Raw genomic sequence first — 15,297 nt, forward strand, 5'->3', positions numbered from 1 at the left:
CTCTATCTGCTGGTATAATTTCCATAGCTCGAGTACTTGTGATTATCCTCCGCCATGCATCCTAACAAGACGCTCATCTATAAGCTCTACACGCCGCATTCGCCGGTTCCCGGGGTGCATTTGACGGTCGAGTCCCGCCCGTTCGACGAGGACGCCGCTCCGCCTCCTGGAGGTATTACGGTTCAGAACATGTATTTATCTCTCGATCCTTACATGCGGGGCCAGATGCGTCTGCCGACGGAGGGGGGCACTTATTCTGCGGCTTGGGTAGAAGGAGAACCAGCTGTGCTCACCACGCTTGCTGCGGTGCTCAAGTCCGACAACCCGCGATTCAAGCCGGGCGACGTCGTGTTGGCCATGGCTAACGCGGGCGAGTATGCCGCCGTACCGGCAGAGCTGGCAAATATAACTCGTCCATGCCCTCCTCTCCCGTCGGGAGCGACGATCTCTCATTCGGCAATACTCGGCGCGCTTGGCGTACCGGCTTTGTCGGCATATATCAGCTTTTTCGAGCTCGTGCCGGAGCCTCGATCGGGGAAGACTTTTTGGGTCTCGGCGGCCACCGGCGGCGTAGGCCAGGTGGTGGGGCAGCTAGCCAAGATGCACGGGATGAAAGTTATCGGCAGTACCGGAAGCTCCGAGAAGGTTGATTTTCTAGTGGATGAGCTCGGCTTCGATGGGGCGTGGAACTATAAAGAGGAGACAACCAGAGACGCGCTGGCACGGCTGGCACCGGAGGGTATAGATGTCTATTACGACAATGTAGGAGGCGAGCAGCTCGAGACTGCTTTGACGGCGATGAAAGACTACGGGACCATAGGTGATGACTCCCATTATTTATGACGCGTCTTGTGTTTTGATGGGATGTGAATGCTGACCGGGAGTGTCTCCAGTGGCGAGCGGGATGATGTCGCAGTATAATCTCCTCGACGAGGAGAAGTATGGCATCAAGACGGGGATGAACATCTTTCTGAAGCGCCTCACCATCAAGGGGTTCGTCTGTTCCGATCCGCAACACATCAGCAAGTACCTGGAATCCTTCACGACGGATATGATCAACTGGGTCGCCGAGGGGAAGATCAAGACTAAGGAGGCGGTAGTGGTCGGGATCGACAACGCGCCGGTCGCGTTTGTTCAGATGCTGCAGGGGAATAAATTGGGAAAGACGGTAGTCAAAGTGAACGGCGACTAACGGTTATAAAGCTAGACGACTGCTATATCTCATTAGCGATGCGCATGTTGAGTGGTTATATTTCTCCCGGTCGAATAGACCTAGGCGTATATGCCATAATTTAAAATTATAAAGTCTATTTAAATCCTTCCAACAGTAAAAAAAGGCAATAGCCAAGTTATCACTTCAAAGATACACCTATTAAAAAACAGGTAAACACCGCGACCACCGCATCAACCATTATATCCTCATCAATCTCAAAGTACAATATAAAATCTATATCGCTACTTTCGCATCAGTTAGGGCTTTCTAATAATATAAATACCGATTCGATGCATGCCCTCTTTCAAAAGCTATTCGAAAATGTAATCAATTAAATGTTGGGTGTTTCGCGAAAAGGGGCATCACGTGGTATCCCCTAAGGCCACCACCACCACCACTTATGCGTATCTACCTTAATTTTTACACTACCTTTAGGATGCAAGATACGAAAGTTGTGTTTCTAGTTTCGGATTAATTAGACATTTCTCATGATATATACTATATCTATCTTGAGGCCTTCGATGTAAAGTTATTCGAGTGTATAGGTTGATACGTAGATGTGGTGCTGTATGTATTTGTTAGTATTGCGGATAAGCCTTTGATAGCAGTTCTTGGTAGTGTGGTTAGCAAACCTCTCAATTAAAATAGGTGTGACGAACCTACACTCAGGTCCGTTAGAGTATAGTGCCGATGGGTCTTGATTTTCAGGTAAACAGTAACGATACGAGTCAAGTGTCAAAATAAACGTTGAAGTGTTCGTCAAGAAAGCTTAGAGTCCTTCTCCTTATATAGGTTAGATATAAGATTTAGATTGATAGCTGATGAGCTTGAAATGAATGAATAGATATATGAGAAATGTTCGATAGTTATATGAAATGCCTTTTCTACTTCCTGTTGCTATCGTTCATAGCATTTCTATGTGATCTGGTGTGATCTGGTTGATCTGGTCAAGATTATACAAGATCACTCCAAATTACCTAGATCACTACCCTCCATGAGGTTATTCCAAGATTTATCCGTACCAAGGGATATTGAGACCCCGCTCCAGGCCTGAACGTGATCTCCTCGGCTGTTGGTTCGTAACAATATAAAATAATAAAAACATTATTTAATAATAATAATTAATTTAATTTTTAATTATTTTTATTAAATTATTTATAATTATATTAAAAATATATTAAATTTTAAGCGGTTAATTTGTGGAGCATATTACCTATTTAAAGCACAACTTTAGCTTTTTTATTAAAATATACCTTGCGCACATCGAGAACAATACCCGTATTAAATCTTGACGATGCTTTCGCCAAGGCCCAACGAGTGCGCATGTCCATAGCGGTAACATGAGAAGGTATGTAATACAAACAATATTTCATGCTACGGTATCAATCTTAACTTACAAAGGCACCCCGAAAGTGAGGATCCTCAAGCTGACTATCTGATTCCCTGGCCAATATGATTCGCGTCCCAATAAATCAGTTACATGTCTACCATCATCAATGCTTCTAACTTATACCTGATCACCTTACCGATTCAGGGATGCAGCGATTACTATCAATAGCTAGCTCCGATGCTCCAGTCCACCATGCTATATCATGACGAAAAAATAAATACTTGAGAATTATGATATTAGATTCGACAGCTATGCCTCCCGAGACCTCACCCAAACGAGATCGTACCGGCGAGAGCCATTCGTTCCGTGAGTTCCAATCAAGATGTCCAACCCAGATACCCAAGCGCCCCAGATCTATCGAAATCACTTTTCTTTATATAGAAAACCATCCAGCGATGCAACCGCCCCTCCCAAACGCCTGGCGCTTCGCTCGTAACCGAATCTATTTCTTAGCGAAGCAGCCCATGATGGTGGTCTTGCTCAAAAACCACAGGAATCCGATGAAGCGGATGATGGATAGCACGGCGGTAGCGTATAGGAGGAAGCGGAAATACCCGGGAGTTCGCGTGTCGGAAGCTTTCTGTACGATCACGTTAGCGACGAACCGGTTGCGGAGAGTGGCTGCTGAGTAGGTACTTACCCCTACGCCCAAGGATTCGAACTCGTCGCTCGTAACGAGGACGATGAGCAGCAGGTTGGATAATATCCAAGTGATTACCAGACCGGTCCTGAAGGACTTGTACGAGTCTTCCGTATCCTTCTTCTCCACGACCTCCTCCTCTTCGACCGGAGCGAGAGCTCTGTATACCGTCTTGGCGAACAGGCTGTCGATATCTTCCTGTTCCCTCTCTACTTCCTCGATGATCGGGGCGTTGGTCTTCTCGTCTTTGGTGACGTGTACGGACGGTAGCGCCGCCGTCTGATCGGATCCCTTCGTACCCCAGGAGACGTCGTGCCAATTGTTGAAGGCGTAGACCATGACGATGTTGATATAGGTAGATGCGAGCACCAGATATTGAGGGAACGAGTGGAACATGTGCCAGGGATCCAGGTAGAGGAAGGAGGCCACGTAGTTTAGGCCGTAGATGGTGATGATGGCGAGCAGGATGACGCCGACGACGCTGTCGCCCCCGAACATGCTGACGAAGAACGCCGCGGCGCTGGACGTATCTATCTCGTCCGCGATGGGGGTTTGCAGAGCGCGGAAGACGAGGTAGAAGGACAAGACGATGATGTAGGCCTGTATCAAGCCGAAGACGGCGTACGAAGCGACGTAAGAGTGCCTGGAACCCTTGGGTCGGTTTCCGAGAGCGAGGATAAATTGGATGAGGATAAAGACCAGATAGAGGTATCTCAGCAGCACGTTGACGATGGGCGTTGCGACGTCCCCGAACGGCCAGCCGTGGTAGTTAGACTCGGGAACGGGAGTGCCGACGAGGTCCATGATGACGATGGTCGTAAGCCAGTAGGAAGCGAGGGAGAACCAGCTGAACAGGATCTGGGCGATGTTGTAGAGGAACTGGATATGCAGGAAGAACATCCGAATGATGCTGTGGCCTGACCTGTACAGCCGGTTAAAATGCATCAGGGAGTACAGCGTCGCCGCGAAGGAGCCGTTCAGCCAACGTCGTCGCTGGCTGAGAAATTCGGCGGGACCTATTCAACGTTAGCGAGTCGTCTATTGGATTAGCGAACACTCGGACTTTGCGATAGGTATCCGAGAGCAAAGTAGCAAAGTAGCAAAGTTTATGCGAGATGGGAGTCAATCTTGCCGGACAAAAACAGACGAGGGGGATGCTAACCTTCGGGAACGTCGGTTTCTCCTTTAGCAGCTTTGATGTAGCTTAGGTGCCACTTCTGGCCTGCTTTAGCCACGAGTTCGAAGCAGAGAATTCGATCCTCGGCGAGGAACATGTTCTTCTTGAAGATGTTCATGTTGTCTATACCCTTCTTACCCAAGAGCTTCGACAGCGTGTGGTCGCCGTGGAAATACTGCTCCAGGGGCCTTCCCATGATGGCTCGAAAACGGTAGGCGGAAAAGGCGCCCGGTAAGACGGTGACGTAACCGAAGGAGCTCTCCAGAGGCTTATCCAAGACGTTGGAAATCTTATATTCGAAATTTTGGATAGCCACGATCGGGTTGAGCAGCTTCTTACCCTTCTTTCCCAGCATGGCGTGGATCTCGCCGCACGCGCCGCCGAGGTCTTTATCGTTGTAGAAGCCTTCCCACAGGGCGAGGAGAGATTTAGGACTCGGCTTAGTTCCTGCGTCGATGAGGATCACGACCTCGGGATTTAGGATGCGGCCGAAAGCGTTGAAGAGCCAACGGTGCGAGTTGATCTTCTTGCTGTTCTTTTGTTTCAGGCAGAACAGGAGCTGCACGGGAGGAAGGTTGGCGGGGTCGTTTTCCTTCGGTAGGACGAGCTGCTGGTCGGGGGTGATGGAGATTTGGCTGGTGAATTCGAATATGTGAGAGACGGTTTCTTTGCCATCGATATCCTTCTTCAGAACGCCGTCCTGATACACTCCCATGGTTCCTAGCACGTCCAGCACGCTCTTATCAGCCTTCTCGATACCGTCGAATATCAGGCAGACCACTATCTTCTGCCAAGCCGGTCCGCTCTTGGTCCAGAACGTCGTCTTCTTGAGCTTTACTATGTCTCGGACGTTTTGCATCACGCTGTGCATCGTTCTGGCGAACAGGATCTTATCTTCGTTGTAGTAGGTGATAGCTATTACGAGCTCGGTATGCCGATTATACATGCGCGGGCGGAGATCGTATCCGTTCATCAGGGTGAAGTCGTCCGGGTCGCACGTGGCCGCCGTGTACCTCATCGTCTTGAACTCTTCCATGTCTCGATATTGGGCTTCGGTGGCGTTGCGGATAGGTGTGGGTACCGGATATTCGGTGCTCAGGACCGAACCTTGCAGACCTTGAGCGAGCTTGATCTTTCGAGTGTTGCGACGTCGGATCCCCCCTCCGTTTAGGGTCTCGAGGGGAGCCTGCTGTCGTTCCGCCCATGTTTCTAGCTCGTTATAGGTTGATGGAGGTCTACCAAATGCGAATCCCTCGCCGAGGTTATTGTGCTCGAAATCGTCAGCACCTTGGGTCACCGTCGACGCGGGAGGCAGGTGATATAGTCCTCGGGTGGCAGTGTCGCCGCTATATATGGATGCGGGGGAGATAGGACGGTCGAGCCTCTCCGAATCGTAGCTGTGGACGGGGGGATCGTGGAGGGAGTAGGGTCTGTCGGCGTATGATTCTTGTTCGGGGTAGTTGAGGTGATCCTTTTTACGATGCGGGTTAGAGAAGGTCTTTTTTTTATTCGTTATTTGTGGGATGGAAGTCGAACGTACAGTTGATTCTCCGGGGGGTATATCCCTCAGCTCGTACCCTCTAGAATAGGGCTGGTGGTCTGGGGGATCCATCTTAAGTTCTCATTACAAGTAGTAGCGCGTCGGGAAGTGTGAAGCGAATGAAGTCGCAGGATGCGAGATGCGAGATGCAAGATACAAGTGGTGTATAAATGGAGACGTAAATTCGCCCAGTTTTCTTATTGCAGATATCTACGACAAAAAGCAAGAATAGTAGACTAAGAACTACTCGGGGAACCGATCAAAGAGCGAAAGGATGAAGAGTAAGTAGAAAAAGAAGGAAGCGTGAAAGACCAAATGGAAACATGACATATGGCACCATGATCAGCATTGTTTAAAGGGTACTATGTATGTTCTTGTGTGGCCACCCTTCCACCCTTCCACCCTTCCACCCTTCTTCCCACGGTACGGGTACGGGCACGTGTACGTAGCGTGTATATGCGTATATGCTCCATTTATGCGAGCAAATCAAGTTTTTATATCTACCTAAGGTAGTGTATAATACGTAATACCTACTAGGTACCTTAGGTAGAGGTACCTAAGATATGCGTTATGCGTATGTTTGTCACTTAGGGAAACGAGCCCCAATCACGTTTATTCTATACGAGCATTGGATGGTGGGAGGCTGAATGCCCGGGTTATGAATTATCGGCGGCCGGGACGATTGGTCGAAAGCATTGAGTGGCTGTGACTTATACGAGATCCAAAAAGCGGGACGCTTATGCGACCGGCCGTCTTGGCACCCGAGAATCCCGAGAATCACGATCCGGATGCTAATAATAAATGCCTGGAGTTCCACAGCTTCGGGAATTTGCCAACGTCGGGGCGTGAGGGTTTAACCTGGTAAATCTGAGTAAAACTTTATTAGAACTACCATTATGACCATCATAACTTCTTTTTTGAAAGTGTTTCGATTAAACAGTGGTCACCTTAGGCATGTAAGTCACGATGAGAATATCTTGATTCGGTAGACCACGAGGGGCTTTTCGATCGGAGGTGTTGGGGCCAAGATCTGCTAGTTGAAGGACCCAGAATTTTGATGCGACGAAACAGCCCGGTCAACCTGAGAACATCCCTTAACTTATAAAGGTATAGGCGGATAGGTTAGGTTAGGTACTTGAGGATGCCAAGGGGGCTGGGGGGTTGCGCTAGCTGGCTAGGTATTACGTGTATGTAGATCAGAAGCCACCGACGCTAACATGAATTAAAATACAGTCCACCATCACGCTGAGACGTATCTACCATCTTCTATTGGTTTCGGTCGGCATTTAAAAACGAAACATTTCCCAGAGCCACATGATCAACTTTGGCAATGTCTAAGTTGTTGTGATGTTAATGATGTTAAGAAGCATCTCGTGCCAAAAAAATAAGAAAAATAAGAATAATAATAAAAAAATAATAATCACGACATAGCAACATGTGAATCTATCTGAGACGATGTTTCTAATCCACTGTTTTGCTGGATGTTTGTTAACATGTTAGCAGTCCCGGGTTTAACCATATAATAATAGCAATCGACTACCTATGACACACCCATAATGCGATGTAAGCAATGTATTATTACTAGCCGTCAATGCAATGTTGATAGATACCTAATACGCGACCGAGACGAATGTACTTCTCTCGCGAATAGAATATAAGCTTATTAGATGTGACTATGGATAACCGGATTACAACATATTATTTGTCACCGACATACTAGTGTTTCAAGAGATCTTCTCACAGTGGGAGAATAACAAATTTTCAATTATTTATTTAGGGGATACGAATGACTTGTGGGCATCTTTTATGCCATGCCTGTAGGTACCTAGATTTTACATAACATTTTCAGGAACGGGCAGAACGGGGTTTACCGGTACGAACAAGTTCGAAACGAGGTCTTCTCCACTTCCCCAAGTCCTCGGCATGTGTAATGTATAATGTATATGTATAATGCTACATCACTGTTAAAGACGTGAGGTCCACTCAACTACTTAAGGAGAAAAGATGCACGACAAATATTGAAACCCCTTTTTTCAATTGTCTCAAATTGATTTGGCAAGGTTTAATCTACCGCCCAAATATCGACTTTGCTTTTCGGAACATATGAGCTACTCAAGGTGAAGCATCAACTAGGTACTCTTTACCTTTACCCGAATGGCAGGATGGCGTATAGGGACTATCTAAGCTCTTGATGCGGTGCTGTCGTGATCGATATTAGATGGGTAAACGATATTATGAGTATGGCTAGGTGCTCTGCTCCGGATTGTGCACCTGGTAAAATGCCAAAAACTCATCATAGGTATCGGCGCGACAGCGCGATCGGCATTAGGGAATTAGGGGCGGGCGCATGGGAATTTGCAAATGCGTTTGGACGGGTAATTCGTACATAGTAGGTGACGGGGTAGGTATCAGTGGCCTAACCTTCTGCTCCTCTTCGAGGCTCATTAGAATAAGGCTGTGTTTAATCCATAGGTAACTCTTTAATATGGCTGTTTAGGGGACTTTGGTTATTTACTTCTACCGATACTTTAGGGTACTTACCGCTCGCGCTGTCTCGACGCGTAGTTTACTATGTAAACCTTTTCTTGGCGACTAACTCAGCCTACGACTAAAACACGCTCCGGGCAGCCGGGTTGATGTCGAAGATTAAAGGTTGCTGACGTGGTCCCTAATGGATGTAGGTATATTAGGACGCGTTCGCCGATCGTAATGCGAGCCCCAGCCTGAGCCTCAGCAACGATTCCCAGGAAGACCTGTCAGCTCAGCTTATAGATTTGATCGTCGAGGTGACGTCAGACTTCGAGTCGGACAGGACCGCGATTCGGCAGCCGTTGTCTTCACCGTATGTTCTAGGTCTCTTGCGCGCGTGTCGCCAGTCTTCGACCGTATGTTGTACGGAGGTTTCGCAGAAGGGCGGTCCAATCAAGGCAAATATGGAGACGATTGGGTCGTTGACCTCCCCGAAGATAATTCTGCCGCGGTGGCGGTTCTGCTTTCCATCGCGCACGGGCAGTTTGAACAGGTGCCCAAAGCGCTGTCAGTCGACGAGCTGTATGATTTAACTGTGTTAACGAATTTTACGACGCCACGGGTTGTCTAGGCCCTTGATCGGATAAGTCGAAAGCGGCGAGAGAGAAGCTAGAGAGAGAATCTAACGAGGTAATGCCTCAGTTCTTATGGATATCGTGGGAGTTGGGATGGAAGGATCGATAACTTTACGGCTCTGTCTAGGAGGATGGTGCTGGAGTCTGCAGCGGAGATATTTTTAATCGGGGTAGACCAAATTCAATTTGCACCCGATATCAATGGTGAGGAATATGGTCCTACAACCCTATCCTGACGATGGGCTGATGGGCTGACGGTGTGAGTCGATAATTTTCGCTTCCATAACCTTCTGCTTGATAAGCGCGAGTCTTTGGCGGCTCCCTATCGCGCATGAGGTGGAAGAGAGCGTGATGGCTATCTGCTCCAAGGCGACAAGCGTCATCTTACACGATACTCGCGTGTTGGATAATTGCCAAGTCGGTCATGACGACTGCAGTCCAGGGCCGTTTCTTTGACCGGGTCCAGACGATAATGGACAAGATACCAAATCCTGTAACGACGCTCCATTCGGAATACATGGACGAGCAGATGCGAAAGCTGAATTGACAATTTATTGATAGCGTACTAATAACAGGTCAGTATCATCGTCATCAAGAACGGAAATGGGGAAAAGCAGCCGGTGAAAACTACGTTGTACGCATCGGAAGCTCTATCTTCATCTAGACGTATGTATATTTAGCACTTGTGGACGTTTGGTTTATAGCTTACTGCGGCCAGCCTAGAAGCCATTTCTGGGTACGGTTGCGTTGACTATTAGGACTATTACCGTCATCTACGAACGAATCGACTTTCAAGTCATCAGCTTAGGTGACTACAGCATTGGACACGTTTTGGAGGGAGTTGGGGCAAAACTTAGCGAGATTCCAAACTCGTATGTGAGTAAGATCGCTCGTGGAATTTATCTACCTAAGTTCGGAAGAGTCGATTCGAAATTTGTCGGTCGAACGTCCGACTTAAAAGCCACATGAATAGGGCCAGTTAACTAGTTGGTACCTAGGGTACGGGAAACTATCCATACATGCGGAGGATTAGGAAGGTCGGCTCCGTGTCAGCTCCGTATCGGCTCCGTATCAGGATTGTACGTCGAGACTTTCGTCGTTCGTATGCATAGGTCGAGCGCCATTGGTCTTTACATATTCTCCTGGGGAGGATGGAATCCGGTCATCGAAATAGATGTGCCGAGATGGCTAATCCTTTTCGTGGACGCCTTCGTCATTTGAGAACAGCTTGTCATTCCACTCCTTGCAAATCTCCTGGTGGAACGTGCTAGGTCCGTCGTAACTCATCATGCGACGTAGATGGTCCATAGCGGAGACGCCTTGGTTGTTCTTCTTATGCGGATCGGCACCGGTATAGAGTATGAGGACGACGCATCTGACTGCGTTGTCAGCAGTTACCTTTACCGGGCAGTGCGGATTTATGAGCGGGCCGAACTCGTCGATAGTTTGGCAGAATATGCTCAAGAAAGAATTTCCCTCCTCGTCGCAGGTGATGGGGTGAATCTCGCGGAGTAATAGCGCCATCGCCTCCGGTTCGTTTCTGCGGCAAGCAGCTCGGATGTAACGGATCCGCGGCACGTCCGAAGTTCTGGGCCAAAAGCTGCGTGTGTACGGAGCAGCCTCAAACGGATCTACAATCAAGGCTCGAAGGCAGGCGACGGGCGAATTATCGATGGCCCATTCTAGCGGCGTTTTCCCCCAGAAAGCGGAGTTTTTAGGAGATTGAGACGAGCAGTTGTCCGGGCCAAGGCACAGGTGTATATTGGCTCCATTTTTGATTAGAAGAACGATGGCGAGGCGGCGGGTTCGCGCTACGGCTAGGTGCAAAGGTGTCACTTCTGCGATGGGCAATACCACGTTGGGATTTGTGTCTCGCAGTACCGAGCACAAGATCCTGCCGTACTGAGCATGGGCTGTGTTCGTGCCTATAGCCGTTTCTAGATAGGCCGTACGTTGCTCTTGGGTGGCTTGGTATTTGACGTGGGTGCAAATCCTTTCGACGACGCGGTCGAGGCCTCTGGTAATGGCAAAGTTCAAGGCACCGGGCTCCTGGCCTCCGGGGTAGCTATGGACATTGACGCCGTACTCTAATAGCAGGTCAATCACGGAGAGTTTGTCTTCCACGATAGCCTTGTGAAGAGGAAAGTCGGGGCCTGAAGGTTTGTTGGGATCGGCTCCTTTTCGTAAGAGCAGCTCGACGATATCGAAATTTCCGGCTGCGCAAGCCTCTACCATGATTGACTCGGTGTTAAGAGGCATCTGAGCTTCGATCATAAGTTTGGCCCATACGGAATATCCCTTTCGGATGCAATGCGAGAGGCGTTGTGGATTCCTTAAGGGGCCGTGTGCCTGCTGAAGCTTGGAGAGGCATTGGAAAGTGATCTCGGCATTGAAGGGCATTACTTTGTCGATTATCGAGTCGAGCTCTTCCGAAGTGAGCTCTCTGATGCCTTTTCGCACGAGAAGATCGAACATCTCGGAGGAGTTCTTGCGCAATGCGTGCTCGATAAGTTTGAAGCTATCCTTGTTATCGAGTATGCCGGGTTCCGCGTGGTCGATGAGCAGCTCGGCTATCTCTGCTTCCGAATGAAAAATTAAGGCATGTAGCAGAGCCTGGTAGATATCATCGTAACGTCGCGGGGTGTGGGAGAGCAGTGCCTTTACGATGCGTAATTTCTCCCTGGCAAGGTTTGGATCATGCTGGGCTTCCCGAGCGCAAACTGTCACCAGAGCAGTGTGGCCAAGGGTATCCTTAGCGTCGATATTGGCACCGGCACCTAGCAAGATGTTGGCAATCTTGCTGAGGTTTCGCTTGCACGCAGCTATGAGAGGGGTTCCGACGTGGTGTCGTTCATCAGCGGTGGCGGGCATGATTCGGCCTCGGATTTCTAAATCAGCACCTGCTTTGATAAGTGCTCCGATGATGTGGATCCTGAATTGCTCCTGGAACTCCTCCCTCTTGAAAAGCTCCCCTTTGACAGGCATCCTCTCGCAACATGCGAAGAGCATAGCTGAAACAGCATCGGCGTCGTTTTGATCTTCTGGGAAAGATTTTGCCAAGTCTGTGCCCATGCCCAAGTTGGTGAATCGAAGAGCCTCGTAAAACCGGCAGGAATTGCAGGCGTGTTGGATGAGGCTGGTATATCCTAGAGGAACGTTTATCGAAGCTCCGGCATTTACTAGGAGCTCGATAGTGTCCCAGCGGTTGGCGTAGTATGCGTAAGTCATAGGTGTATAATCCCAATGGTCTTGGACGTCGAGGTCTGTCTGATGACCTTGGCTTATTAGGAATCGGGCTATGGAAGCGTCTTCCAACTGGCAAGCGGTATGGAGAGCAGTGACGTAGCTACGGCCATCGTTGAGAAGCTTTGGAGAGACGTTGATCGAGGCTCCTCGAGACAGTAAAAGTCTTGCTGTGGATTCGTGTCCATGGCAGATTGCGGTGTGAAGAGGCGTCCAAAGAGGCCAGGCGTCGTTGGTTCCGGTGGGAAATTGTTGTTGTCCGGTTGGGATGGCGCATTTGCAATATCCGTAGGAGAGGGCGTCTATCTCTGCTCCATGTTTAAGCAGTAGCTCGATCATGTCGTTTCTACCCATGCTTGCAGCGGCGTGAACAAGGCTCCAGTAGAATCTGGCACTAGGAACAACGGGTTCTTCATGCAGTACTAGGTTATCCTGTTGGTCATGATGCGAATATCCGCCATTAGCCAGATTTGAAGAAAGACTGAATAAGTGCATGGGGGGTTGACTTCGATTTGACATCATGACAAGGTTAGGATTTGCACCAGCTGTGAGTAAATGTCCCACGGCGCCGGTATTTCCCGAATGGAAAACAGAAGTCAAGAGAGCAGGGTTCTCATCGTGCCGGGCATAGAGAGTGTTTGTGAGCGTGTTGTGGAGTTCGTGGCAGGTCTGAGAGAGAGACGATAGGCTTTCATCGTCAAGATATAGTGCCGTATTGAGAATGAGTTCGATAGGGTTGTCACCGAGAGAAGGCATCTTGGGCAACGGTTGCCAACGAGTGTCTGCGGCGGGTTGTTTTGGAGATGATATTTAGACGATTTTGTTTGAGTGCGTAGTGTGCAAGAAGAATCATTGAATTGGTTACGGGAGAGAGGCTCTTATATAATTTAATAACGCTTGTTGCAAGATTCTGAGGTATGTATCGCGGCATTGACTGGCAATGGGTGGTAACGTGCGGGTAGTCGTAAAGTCACTAACAGCCCTATGACTTTCAGCTGCTGCAGGAACGAAAGGAACGAAAGTGGGGCGTTGAGCTGCAATGCATAAGGTTTTTAAGGTAAGGCAAAGCTAGAGCTGCCTAATGCACTGTATTCGGTGGGGTCCTGAAGGCGTTAAGAGGTTGCCTTAGGTTAGGCATAATACTACCTTAGCGTCTTGGGGGGGGTTTCTTAAACCGTATATATACCGCTTATGTACGACTCGAAAAATTGAAACACTTTATACCGTAAATGGAAAACATCGCGCTTATATTTTTAGACGTTAAACCTATTTGAGCAGTTCAAAAATTATTTTGCCGTATATTTACGCTCAAAAATTTAAGCCGTTTATATGGTTTACAAGCATATGTGAAAAAAGAAGTACCGCACCATTTCAATTATATGGTACAACCATACTAATTGAATGATGCGATACTTTTTTTTTTTTTATCATATTATTTTTTTTTTTTTACACAAGTCACAAGATTACATTACAGGCTACAAGCTCTTTTCAAATAGACCAATGACTACAAAAGGTTTACGTTAGATATTACGGTACGCGCGCGTACGTGTGACATCCTTATTGGGGTATAAATGCATCTAATAGGCAGCTTCGCACCTACCACCACCACCACCACGTGCAAGGCCACACATATTGAATTAATTGAATTGAATCTAGTCAACTGAATGAAATGAATCTAGTCAATTGAATCTAGTCAATTAAATCTAGTCAATTAAATCTAATCAATTGAATCGTAACGTGTAAGCTTATTAAGCTGTATACATACAGCTTATTTGATTAAGCCTCTTGAATTTTGAGCGGTTCAACTTTTTTGAGCCGTAAGCATACCGCTCAATTCAATTAAGCCGTATCTATATGGCTCTAAAAGGTTTACGTTTTATAAATTTATAACGTTAAGCAGGGGAGCCGCAAGGATACCATTCAACTAATGAATCATGGAAACATGGATACGTTAATAAATTTGAGCCGTTCATTATTATAAGCCGTATATATACGATTCGATATATTGAGCTGAATATATACTATTAAATAAACCCCCACCAAGACGCTAAGGTAAAGAGCTAGGTACCTCACTTCTAACGACTTTCTACTTGACTTGGTTACTACGAGCGTACCTAAGTGGTTACGGTGCGCATAATATATTTAACTTATAACATACCTCACCTTGGGTGCTCAAGTAGATACGTGACTAAAATACATAAGGTGGGTATCTCAGTGAATATATACCAGGTACCTACCTAGATAAATGCAGCTGTTTGTGTATTTGTGGTTGCTGTTAATGTTATTAAGAGACTGACACATACAATTCTCTGATCTTACAGTGTACACAACCTCAACCTCACCAACGTGACTCATAGAATTCACTACAACCCATAGAATCAGCTACAACAATCACTCTCAATAGCTTGCTACATGGAATAAGGCATAGCAGTCAGCAGCTCACAGTGCTTAACGACAAATTGTTCCAAGGTTTTGATTTTCCAAGGTACACAGGTCTCTAGAAACCTCACATCGACTTTTTAACTTGCACATCAACCACTACTAGACCGTCAAACGCAGCCAACCGTTTCTTGATATTGTAGCCGTTGAAAAACTAAGCTATAGATTTTATATTTTATCGTAAAGCGAAGTCCTATCTTTATCCTAGGACTTACCTTAGGTTACCTAAGTAGATACTGTACGTACTAATCGATCGTTTGAAGCCATCAAGGTCTTTTCATTTACCTCAAAAACATGCTTTGTGGGTATCTGCTGTTCCTATCCCTCAACTCCAAACTCTAAGCCCAATTTCGTGTAGACAACATTAAAATATCAAATGCGCATAAAAGAGTAGCTAGGCTACCGTTTGTCTTCTTTTCGGATCTATCCAAAACCATCCATCTTAGGTCCACTTACATTGAAAGCTGCAGGTGATCTATCAGATATATCGCATGTGTAACATGACCTATCTGTACCTATTGTCCGCTCAACAAAGGTGCATCTAATACCTA

The 15,297-nt window shown here is 47.3% G+C and overlaps 4 protein-coding genes across 4 annotated transcripts; 1 reads left to right on the forward strand and 3 right to left on the reverse strand.

Moving 5' to 3' along the window:
- Positions 1-54: 54 nt before the first annotated feature.
- On the forward strand, positions 55-1,192 carry F4812DRAFT_457007 (NAD(P)-binding protein; the record flags this gene model as incomplete). Its single annotated transcript, XM_047937091.1, has 2 exons — positions 55-820; positions 894-1,192. The coding sequence occupies 2 exons, from the start codon at positions 55-57 to the stop codon at positions 1,190-1,192; spliced, it is 1,065 nt and encodes a 354-aa protein (XP_047791922.1).
- A 1,419-nt stretch (positions 1,193-2,611) lies between these two features.
- F4812DRAFT_419713 (glycosyltransferase family 2 protein) lies at positions 2,612-6,375 on the reverse strand. The gene is made up of 4 exons (XM_047933372.1): positions 5,961-6,375; positions 4,406-5,891; positions 3,244-4,259; positions 2,612-3,183 (listed from the first exon to the last, which is right to left on the reverse strand). Exons 1-4 carry the CDS (start codon positions 6,030-6,032, stop codon positions 3,046-3,048), a joined length of 2,712 nt encoding a protein of 903 aa, XP_047791923.1. The 5' UTR covers positions 6,033-6,375; the 3' UTR covers positions 2,612-3,045.
- Positions 6,376-8,721: 2,346 nt separating this feature from the next.
- On the reverse strand, positions 8,722-9,447 carry F4812DRAFT_457009 (uncharacterized protein; the record flags this gene model as incomplete). The annotated part of the gene is made up of 2 exons (XM_047937092.1): positions 8,722-8,994; positions 9,352-9,447. The coding sequence occupies 2 exons, from the start codon at positions 9,445-9,447 to the stop codon at positions 8,722-8,724; spliced, it is 369 nt and encodes a 122-aa protein (XP_047791924.1).
- Positions 9,448-9,688: 241 nt separating this feature from the next.
- F4812DRAFT_296083 (ankyrin) lies at positions 9,689-13,556 on the reverse strand. Its single transcript, XM_047931186.1, has one exon. The coding sequence runs from the start codon at positions 13,061-13,063 to the stop codon at positions 10,253-10,255; it is 2,811 nt and encodes a 936-aa protein (XP_047791925.1). The 5' UTR covers positions 13,064-13,556; the 3' UTR covers positions 9,689-10,252.
- Positions 13,557-15,297: the final 1,741 nt, after the last annotated feature.

Source organism: Daldinia caldariorum, assembly GCF_022478825.1.
Source record: "Daldinia caldariorum strain CBS 122874 unplaced genomic scaffold F4812scaffold_4, whole genome shotgun sequence".
In the NCBI taxonomy this organism is placed as follows: Eukaryota; Fungi; Ascomycota; class Sordariomycetes; order Xylariales; family Hypoxylaceae; genus Daldinia; species Daldinia caldariorum.